General features: G+C 44.3%; 2 protein-coding genes across 4 annotated transcripts in view; both read left to right on the top strand.

Annotated features, from left to right (window-relative positions):
- The first annotated feature begins 97 nt into the window (after window positions 1-97).
- LOC133417168 (sterile alpha motif domain-containing protein 12-like) lies at window positions 98-3,691 on the top strand. Of its 3 annotated transcripts, none has more exons than XM_061704712.1 (4): window positions 98-205; window positions 2,146-2,268; window positions 2,775-2,915; window positions 3,469-3,691. In XM_061704712.1, exons 2-4 carry the CDS (start codon window positions 2,148-2,150, stop codon window positions 3,549-3,551), a joined length of 345 nt encoding a protein of 114 aa, XP_061560696.1. In that variant the 5' UTR covers window positions 98-205; window positions 2,146-2,147; the 3' UTR covers window positions 3,552-3,691. The 3 variants fall into 3 exon arrangements, with proteins under 3 accessions (XP_061560696.1, XP_061560695.1, XP_061560697.1); XM_061704711.1 differs by having other exon boundaries at window positions 2,115-2,268; XM_061704713.1 differs by having other exon boundaries at window positions 2,115-2,268; window positions 3,398-3,691.
- A 2,541-nt stretch (window positions 3,692-6,232) lies between these two features.
- The window catches only part of LOC133416989 (exostosin-1), a 67,695-nt gene continuing 64,346 nt past the window's right edge, over window positions 6,233-9,581 (top strand). The window contains exons 1-3 of the mRNA XM_061704402.1: window positions 6,233-6,275; window positions 6,973-7,546; window positions 8,715-9,202. Of these exons, the coding sequence (XP_061560386.1) occupies window positions 8,912-9,202 (291 nt within the window). The 5' untranslated portion in view covers window positions 6,233-6,275; window positions 6,973-7,546; window positions 8,715-8,911. The remainder of the gene's footprint in view (window positions 6,276-6,972; window positions 7,547-8,714; window positions 9,203-9,581) is intronic.

Below are 9,581 nucleotides of genomic sequence, written 5' to 3'. Positions count from 1 at the left end.
AAAAATGGACGATTTTCCATATGTTTCCATTAAAACGACTTTTAAATCTGAGCTCATGCTGTAACGCTGAATTCCCAGGACACCTGAACACAACTGCTAGGGTGCGGCCAGGTGGTCGCCTTTTCCAAGTAGACAAGTTGAGAACTTGATGGCGGCTTTATCGTTTTAAGCGAACCACAAAACACACACAGACACTTGGAAGCAGGTAAAAAAGAGACTTCTTTATACGGTAAAAACTAAACTAAGAATTTTGCTGTGACGCTTGAGTTGTGTGCCATACTTTGTTCGTGTCCTGTCTCACCAGACTCCATAAAAGGCTCGTTAATTTTTGGTCATATCATTTTGAAATGCTCAAATCTGCATACATTTGACACGTAAACATCATATAATTGTAAATGTATCTATTCGGCGCCTAGTTTGACCACCACACCATGACAAAATGTTGTCAAATATGTACATTTATGTGGCTGTTTAACAAACAAAGAAAGATGGCGGCTGTTTTTTTAAAAAAAATATTTTTATTTTTTTTACATGAATGAAAAATAATCTTTCTTTAATGCGTTTAATTGACACTGGCCCCAGTTGTTGAGCCGATTAAAGTTGTTGCGGAAGACCGTCGTTGTCCCTTTTGAAGAAGGTTGTACTTTCCACAAGATGGCGGCATTGCAGCTGTAAAAAAAAGTATTTCGTTACAGTCCAAAAATGCAAAAGAACAGCATGTAACTTTATCATCTGTCTAATATCTAATAACGTGACAAAACATGAAAACCATTCAATAAAATACATCATAGTCACCAGAGATGCTGATTATTAAATTCATCTATGATTGTATTTAAACAAATCACAAAAAAAATGCTTAAAATATTACCTGGTCCAGCCCATCTAATTCTGAAGGACCCGGACAGATTAGATTGACATGGCAACACATAGAGGCTGAAATATATTATAATGTTGTTAATAAGACACATGGGAAATATGTGAAATTGGGGGAAAACATAATAAGTCTCCTTTAAAACAGAGAAGTAGAAGCAATGGTTTATTCATCACCACCTTGACTTTTCAAATCCTTAAATGTTTTCACAGTGTATGCCAATGAGTCCAGTGAGACTGTGTCAGCGCTGTCCCCAGCCAATCACACGTCTCCACTAATTAACACAGGAAATGACATTCCTACATTTCACTGAAAAGGTCACATCAACAATTTAGCTGCCCCCCCCCCCCCCTCCAGAGGATTTGTTGTAGCAAACGTGACTTTTCCCAACCACAGAATGTCAGCGTTTTTCACTCTCGGATTGTCTAAATGTCGTCCCATTTCGGCCAATTTTGCTAGCGCACCTGAGGCTAACTTAACGCTACCTTGAAAGGGGGGGAATGATCAGTTATGCTGCTAAATATTTGCTTGTCTAATACTATATTTTGTATTAACTGAGAATAGGTTATTAGAAATAACCTGGGCTAATCGTGTAAAGTCAATAGGTTTGATATTTGAAAGCAGAAATTTGAGGGTGAAGATGATCGTCTCAAACTTGTGGGCTAGTCCAGCGCAGCCAAGGGATTAATGGGACCTTTACTCTCCTGTGTAACATATTCAAAATCAATTGGGTGCCTCGGTGGAGAGAGAGTGCTGACAAGGAGCCTGTACTGTACTCCTATCTTTATTTCTTCCTGACCTCTCACCTGAGCTTCCTCAAATAGCTTGAGTCGGATCGCCTTCAAAATCAATATCAGTCTTGCTGTGACGCATGGTAATAAAAATACCCTGTAAAATGTCATGAATGTTTAAAATGATGAGTGCAGCTTGTGCAGAATTGAACTCATGTCAGCCCTTCCTGTTGCTAATTAAGAGCCATAGTCTCGTTGATAAAAACGCCTTCCAAAAATGTTATTACAGTCAAACTGAACTTGAAATTAAGAGTACCACCTACTGATTCATTGATATTGTTGTAATTAAAAAAAAAAAAAAAAAAGACTTGAGCGTTACTAACTTTAAGTAATGTCTTGCTAATGCCACTAGTTGAGATTTGAAATGTTTGTTTCATCTCTAACAGAGGATAACGAGTGTCGCCTTTTTCATGTGGTTTTCAACTTCAATGAGGATGTGTTCTGTCTTATAGCTTGTCTGTTTTGCCGATGCGGTTGTCTCAGACATGGAAGCGTCCAAGCGGGTGTCGTCATGGTCTGTGCAGGACGTGCTGGAGTGGATCCAAAAGTGCTATCCCAGCCTAGTGGGGGTGCTCCAGAAGGCCATTATGAAACACGCCATCTCAGGTGCGCCTGGACAGTAAACCCTCTCTAGTCGCAGGGGGGGGGGGGGGGGGTAGGGACCGAGCCTTGAAGTAATGAACGCCCAATCCCCCCCAAAATGTTCATAATAGTTTCCCGAGCTACGAACCCAAAGTTAAAGTTGAACTCCCTCACAATGTTCTGTGGGTCTCGAAAGATCAGTCAGAACGCTCTCAAACAGATGGCAATGCAGGGAAATCTGCTTTGAAAATGACTAGCAGCGGATGAGTTCACTTCTACCACTGCAAATAGCCAGCCAGACCTTTCGTTGCATCATCTTGAGAGGTTTACCACCCTGCTTCTCTGGCCGTCTTGACACGTTACTGAAAGAGCACAAAGTATGCTGATAGGCGCGAATACCTACAGTGTGTTTTTCAGCTTCGTGTTTTACAGAAAATTTCACTACTGAATGGTAAATAATGAATTGGCAGGATTCTCTGTACATGATAATAGTGATTATTATTATTCAAATAATAATTGCCGTGGGGCAGGTCGCGCGCTGCTGAGGCTGCGAGAGCATCACCTGCACCTCCTCGGGGTGGACGCGGAAGATCGACAGCAGGAGATGTTGCAGGACCTCCTCCTCCTCAGAGTGCAGGAGGAGGTGGGAGAACTGGACGACATTTGCTCAGGTGAGCTCAGCTCTGACACACTTGAGTATTTTTCACTTTATTTTACACTACAGGATCCATAAAACACGGAATCCCGTTGCACACGCTCGCTGTCAAGTCGAACCTTTTAAAAACATCCCCCCCCCCCCCCCCCCCCGCCATCTTTTCTGGGTTCCCCTGGGTGTCGTGCACGCACGGCTGACAATGAGGCGCTCTGAAGCGGCCGCACCACCGGACTATCCAAAGAGAAGATGCTGTTTCAGTGTGTAGGCATCGCTAGCTAGCTAACCGCACATCGCTAGCTAACTAATTGCGTCGGATAGTTGCCGATGCGAACAAAGGCGCTCAAGTTCTTGTATAGTGGCGGCGGGGTGACTAATTGGGCCCCGTTTTAGCCACGCCCCCCCAAAGAAATCTGGGAAATCTAAAATGGTAAATAACAGTTTAACACTGTATCTCCACAATTAAAAACAGGAAAACAAGTTCTTATTTTTCTTTTGCAGAATGTTTCCCTGCGTAACGGACGTCCATTCATAATTCTGCTTCCCGCCCATTCCATCCATTTTTCATCCAGTCATCCACCCATCGGCCGGCAAGGTGCGAGTGACGGACATCTTAGCAGGAGAGGAAGAATCGATGACGAGGGAAAGAATGTAATTTCCTGTGTGAAACGTCAGCCCGGTAGATGGATGTCATCGCAATTCTTATTCTTCTTCCTTTGTTGTTGTTGTTACGACAACCAAGTGGTCACAAACATTTACAAAATGTCAAATGTTTATAAACTGAAGAGGAGTGTATGGATTATTATTATTTTTTTTTATATAACAGCACTTGACACGGGATAAAAATGGCATTGCTTCCATTTTGACACATTATGTCACTTTATGTCAAAGGCTTCACACTGGAAGTACTAAATGTGCAAAGAGTATAAGGAGGAGGCGTGTACGGAGGAATTAAAGGAGGGCAGATGAGACTAATGAAGAGTTCCAGTGCAGGGACGCCGATCGATCAATGTTTGGACCGCGCCAATCATCCGTCTATTAGTGCTAATTAGACGAGGAGCTTACTCGGCATTAATAGACCTTCCAGTGCATTCATAGAAAATGTCACGCGTGGGCAAGCCGCACACTTTCCTGAAAATGTACAAATTGTGTGACCTCACGGACATCTGACTTGAGATGTTTCTCCATGCAGAGTTACATAAAGTGCATCATTCCAGTAGCGTAACCATCTGCACAGAAGAAGAAGAAGAAGAAGCAGCAGCGAGGGAGGCAATTCTGCTCAATTTGATCTCCATTTGGACTTTCTGGGCCAGAAGCGATGACGCTCATTTGTATCAAAGATTCATTTCTTACTCTGACGTGCCGAGCGGTCGTAGATTTATTGTGCTCCCTCCGCTCCAATCAATAACGACCCCGCCTGGAATTCCAATAGTGCTGTGAATTACAAGGAAACTAGCATATGACGGGAAGGCATTTTAGACCGTTTTCTTTGCGGTCCTCTAGTTTATCTATACAATGTGTTCATGTTATAGCTATGAAAAGGGAACATCAAAAAGGAAATGCAGCGATTTCTGGCAAGTACTGGCTGTGTTGTACAAGTGACCACAATCTCCTGTAGTTTCTATATGAAAACCTTTTAGTGAGGCTGCAATGAGGGCTACAGCACCATCAAAAAGGAGATGCATGGGGTTCTGGCAAGTACTGCTTGTGTCCTACACAGGATAACAATCTCCCATATTCCTTATATGAAAAGTTCTCAGGGAGGCTACAAAGAGGGCCACAAAAACCTATAAAAGGAGCTGCAGAGATATCTGGAAAGTACTGAGTCTTTCCTACAGAAGACGGAAAATTCCTGTATTCCTCGTATGAAAAGTGCCCTGAGAGGTTGTGAAGAGGACTATAGTAACATTTAAAACAGGAGCTGGAGGGATTTCTGGCAATGTATTGGGAGTGTCCTACATATGACAACAATCTCATATTTTTCATGTCTTGCAAGTACTGTGAATCTACAAGACATTGCGAGAATTTCTCATTTCTGGCCAGTGCTGGCTGTGTCCCACACAAGGTAACAATGTCCCATATTCTTCATACAAAAAAAATTTCAGGGTGGTTGTGAAGTAACTTCAGAGATTTCTGGCAAGTTTTGTGTGTGGCCTACACACAGCAATCTCCCCTGTATTATTCATATGAAAACTGCTCAGTGGATGCATAGAAGAAGCTTACAGCAACATCTAACAAGCTTTAGAGAATTCTGGCAAGTACTGCCATTGTCCTCCACGTGACAACAATCTTCCATTACCGTATATGAACAACAAACCATATTTTTTTTAAATATAAAAACTGTCTAGGGACCCTGCAGAACAGCCTAGAGCAACATAAAAAATAAGTACATTTTTGGCAAATACTGGCTGTTCCCTACATGTGACAACAGTCTTCTGTAGTATTCATGTCAGAACTGCTCAGGTATGCTGTGAAGAGGCCTCGGGCAACGTCCAAAGAACTGTAGGAATTTCCGGCAAACACTGGATGTGTCCTACACGGCAACAATCTCCCATATCAAGCATACAAATTGACCCCCCCTCTACCTCAGCGTGACACAAACACTTCTTGAAATAAAAATGGACGACTGGAGGTGTGAGCGAAAGGTGTGGCATTGATATTGTGTGACGCGTCAACCTGAGGACCATCATGCATCACTCTCGGCACGCTAATTCCTCCCTCCTTGGAAATGTATGAGGCGTCACTCACGTGGATAAATATGGCATGAATATTTCAGCACGGTTAGTCGGCGAAGCGCAGCTGAGACTATAAATCAAAACGTGTGTGCGTGCGATATTAAAACATTAACGCTGACGGGACGACAGGCGGCGCCGTACAGGAGCGACTTTTGGATAATTGAAATGCCAAAAAAGCCCAGACACTTCTGCTCCTCTGAGCCATCCTCGTCCACGGAATAATCCTTTTTTTTTTTAAAATGATGCAGCCATCGACTAGCTTGTTTCTCCAAGTCGGAGTAAGAACACTATTGATTTGAAAGGCTGTCTGAACCAATTGGTTTGAGGAGGTGTAATGGAACATACTTGTCTTTGTCAAACTTCAGAAACGATGTCTCTGTCGAGGCACGAATCTGGTTTCTTTTTGAAGATGTATACCAGTTTAAGTGGTCATATTCTATCCTGCACGTGACAACAATCTCCCATATTTTTCATGCGAGAAGTGCTCATGGCGGCTGCAAAAGGGGCCAACAGCACCATTAGAAAGGAGCTTCAAAGATTTCATGCAAGTACTGTCTGCATAGTCGTCATGTTTGGCCAGTGCTGGCTACGTCCAACTCGTGACAAAAGTCAGGAAGAATTGCAAGGCGCTGCTGCGATTTCTGGTAAGAACCGACTGTCCTACACATGACAACAATCTGCCATTTTCATATGAAAAGTGCTGATGGAGTCTGTGAAGAAGGCCTACAGCAACATCAAAAAGCAGCTGCAGAGATTTCTTTCGGACAGAAATCAGCCCAAAGCGAGCCTTATTGTCTTTGGCAATGCACATTTTATGACTCTGCTCATTCGATTGTGTACCTAATGAAGTGGCACACCATAAACTGATGAAGCTCTGCGTAAAGTCGCCACACGAGGGCGATATTTTACTGGTGAGGTCGTTGTCATCGAATGAAAGCACGACGAAACCTGTGGCTGGGGAATAACAGTCCAAACTCTATTCATCTGGGCCAGATAGTCCAATCAGAGCCTAATGAATGACGCTATGAATAAACTCTAGCAGCAACATTCCTTTAAGGAAAGTGCCTACCAAAGCACCACCTGCGGGCAAGTCGAGATAAGGTCTTATTTTTGCTCATTTCACGAATGACATGCACTCAACCAAGCATCGGTTTCATTTGTAACATTTAAAGTGGTGACATGAGAGCGTGAATTCGTTTTGAAATTCACTCATTTCTCAGCGGAGTTTGGTGCCTTCAGAAAAGTTCCACACAAAACGGTGCATGTACACACGAGCATCGCACTTCCTGTCTCCCTGCTCACGTGCCGCGTGTGTGTGTGTGTGTGTGTGTGTGTGTGTAGGGGGGGGGGGGTTGCTGCTCCCATCCAAAAGACGACTTGCGTGCAGGCGCGCATGTGCGTGCGTCCACTTTCCTCAAGGCAATCCACGCTTCCTGTCAATCAAGCTGGGACCGTGAAGTGGATCGGGTAACTGGATTCTCTGGATGCTGATGATGGGTCGGATATAGCATTGGAGGACTCCCCCCCCCCCCCCCCCAAAAAAAAGTGACGAGTTTGGATTTTAGCCATGGGATGGACGCGCGTGGACGGATGCGAGAGCAGGCGTTGACGGTGCCGGCGGCGTGGACGCGCGCCCAGTCTTGTTTTGTTGTCGTCCACGGATGACAAAGAAGGAAAAAGTTTCGCAGCCGGATGGAAGAGCGGCGTCGTGTCGTCTTCGTCGTCGTGGTGGTGGTCGCGTCGCTCCGCGGGCTACGACGCCGCGTGCGCGCGTGAGCGTACGCGTTAATTGCGACTTCATTAGCTGCCTGCGCGCGCGCGAACAAGGGCGGAGGAATGCACGCGCCGGCTGCAGGGTCGACAGCAGCAGCAGCATCCAGCTTTGCCGCGACCACAGGTGTTCCCTAGTAAACAGGTAGGCAAAAACGTCCCTTCGGGTGACGTCACTGCTGCTACATGCAACTTTTGCATTACTCGGAATACATTTTTTAGAGCAAAACTATGATAAATCATTGGTGAGTATACATTCAAACATTGCCCAAAAAAAATCTAAATATGAAGTATCGATCTGGTATAGTCAATAAATTATAAAAATCATACAGTAACAAATGGAAATGTGGTATTTACGCTCACAAGAGGCAACAGTTTCAATGAGATCCAATACAACTATGCTTAATTTAACTTTGTTTATTATACTAACTTGTTTCTAATATTATGACCCGGCACATGTACTGTATAACTACATGTCAAAATATTAGAATATTTTGAACACATTGCAAAAAACATTCTACATTTAAATAATCTCTCCAGTACATACATAAATATATTGAAAAGTAATAATCATCCAAACTAAAATTGAAAATGTGTTTAAACTTACAAGCTACCACACCACGCGAGATCCAATGCAATAACTGTGCTTTATCCAAAAATGTGATTATTATTGTCTTTTCAAAATGAGAGCTGATTTTTACATTTGGACTTGACACATGAAGCTAGCTGTCAAAATATTGGAAACAGCCGTCCATTTAGAAACAATTCTAAATACAGTGTTATGGACCTCAGTATATGCATTAAATCTATAGAAAAATCCTACTATTTATTAAAAAAAAAAAAAAAAAAGTGTGGTATGAAGGTCAAACCACTGAATTATTTAATGGTTTTGTGCCTGTAGTTCACACTGAGAGATGTCTCAAATATTTTGAGCCTGCACATGGAGCCGAAATATTAGAAACCTTTGCGCAGACAAAATATTGCTAAAATATATCTTTTTGGTGTACCCATTATTACCCAAAGACTGTGACTTTATGTGCACGTAAAGCAGGTTTGAGCAAATGTAGGTTGAGAACACATTCCGTACGTTATAGTTATGTGGAATATAGAAAATGAATAAAATATATGCTAATAAACCACCACAATCAATCTAAATCGATGAAAACAATTTTCAAGTTGTAATATTGTACAGGCATTGGCATAACAACATATTCCAACCTGAAGCGTGTGTAGACGTGGTATTCATTCGTGACCTGTTGCGATGTTTCATGGTCTTGATTTTATTTATTAATTGTTTTTAAAATCCTCTTTAGTGACTCCAAATCCCAGAATGCCACGGAGCGGCGAGGGCGGCGTCCCAGTGGGTCCACCTGACCTGAGCCTACCTGCCCCCCTCGACTCCCATTCCTCCTAATCCCCCCCACCCCACCCCGACCCCTCCGTCCCCTTCGTCGTCCTCCTGCCCGATCCCACCCCTCCGCCTCGTCCTCTCCTCACCCCCGCAGCACACATGCAGGCCAAGAAGCGGTACCTGCTCGTGTCTGTGGGGGTCGCGCTTCTCTTCCTGGTCTACGTGTGGGCTCTGCAAATCGCCGACTTGGAGCAGCAGCAGCGGTGGTACCGCCGCCACCAGTTGCCCCAGTACCCCGACCGCCACCAGGACCAACCGTACAGCCCGAGCCAGGAAGCGGACCGGGCCGGGCCCGGGCCGCCGCCTCGCAGGGGCCCGTCCAAGCAGCCCGGCCACTGGACCGAGTTGACTCGGCTGCTGGAGCCCTACCTGGAGGGAGGGGAGCAGGAGGTACAGTAAACGGGGATTCAAAGTCGCAACAGGCAACTAGAAGAGTCATAGAAAGGCATAGACACGGACATCCTTGGAAATGTAAACAACTGTTGTGAATTCTGCCGTTCAGCCCAGAAGCAAGTTGTGCAAAAAGTTCTGAAACACTGAACAGTTGGACATGTGCATTCCAAGGTTTACAGAAGGCCCACTTAAGTTCAGCTGAAAAAGGGATTTTCGGTTCGTTCAGTAATTTCACCCAATACCTCAATATCCCTAACTTTTGTGTGAGTTGTGTACTCCCTTGAGACCGACTTCAGTGGTGCCTTGAGATACGAGCCGTCGCTCCGCTCATTTCCTGCTTGGACTTGCGAGCGCAGACCTGTGATAACAACGCCTC

Source organism: Phycodurus eques, chromosome 18 (assembly GCF_024500275.1).
Source record: "Phycodurus eques isolate BA_2022a chromosome 18, UOR_Pequ_1.1, whole genome shotgun sequence".
NCBI lineage: Eukaryota > Metazoa > Chordata > Actinopteri > Syngnathiformes > Syngnathidae > Phycodurus > Phycodurus eques.
The sequence above is the reverse complement of the archived record's forward strand: the minus strand, read 5'-3'. Positions and strand labels throughout refer to the sequence as shown.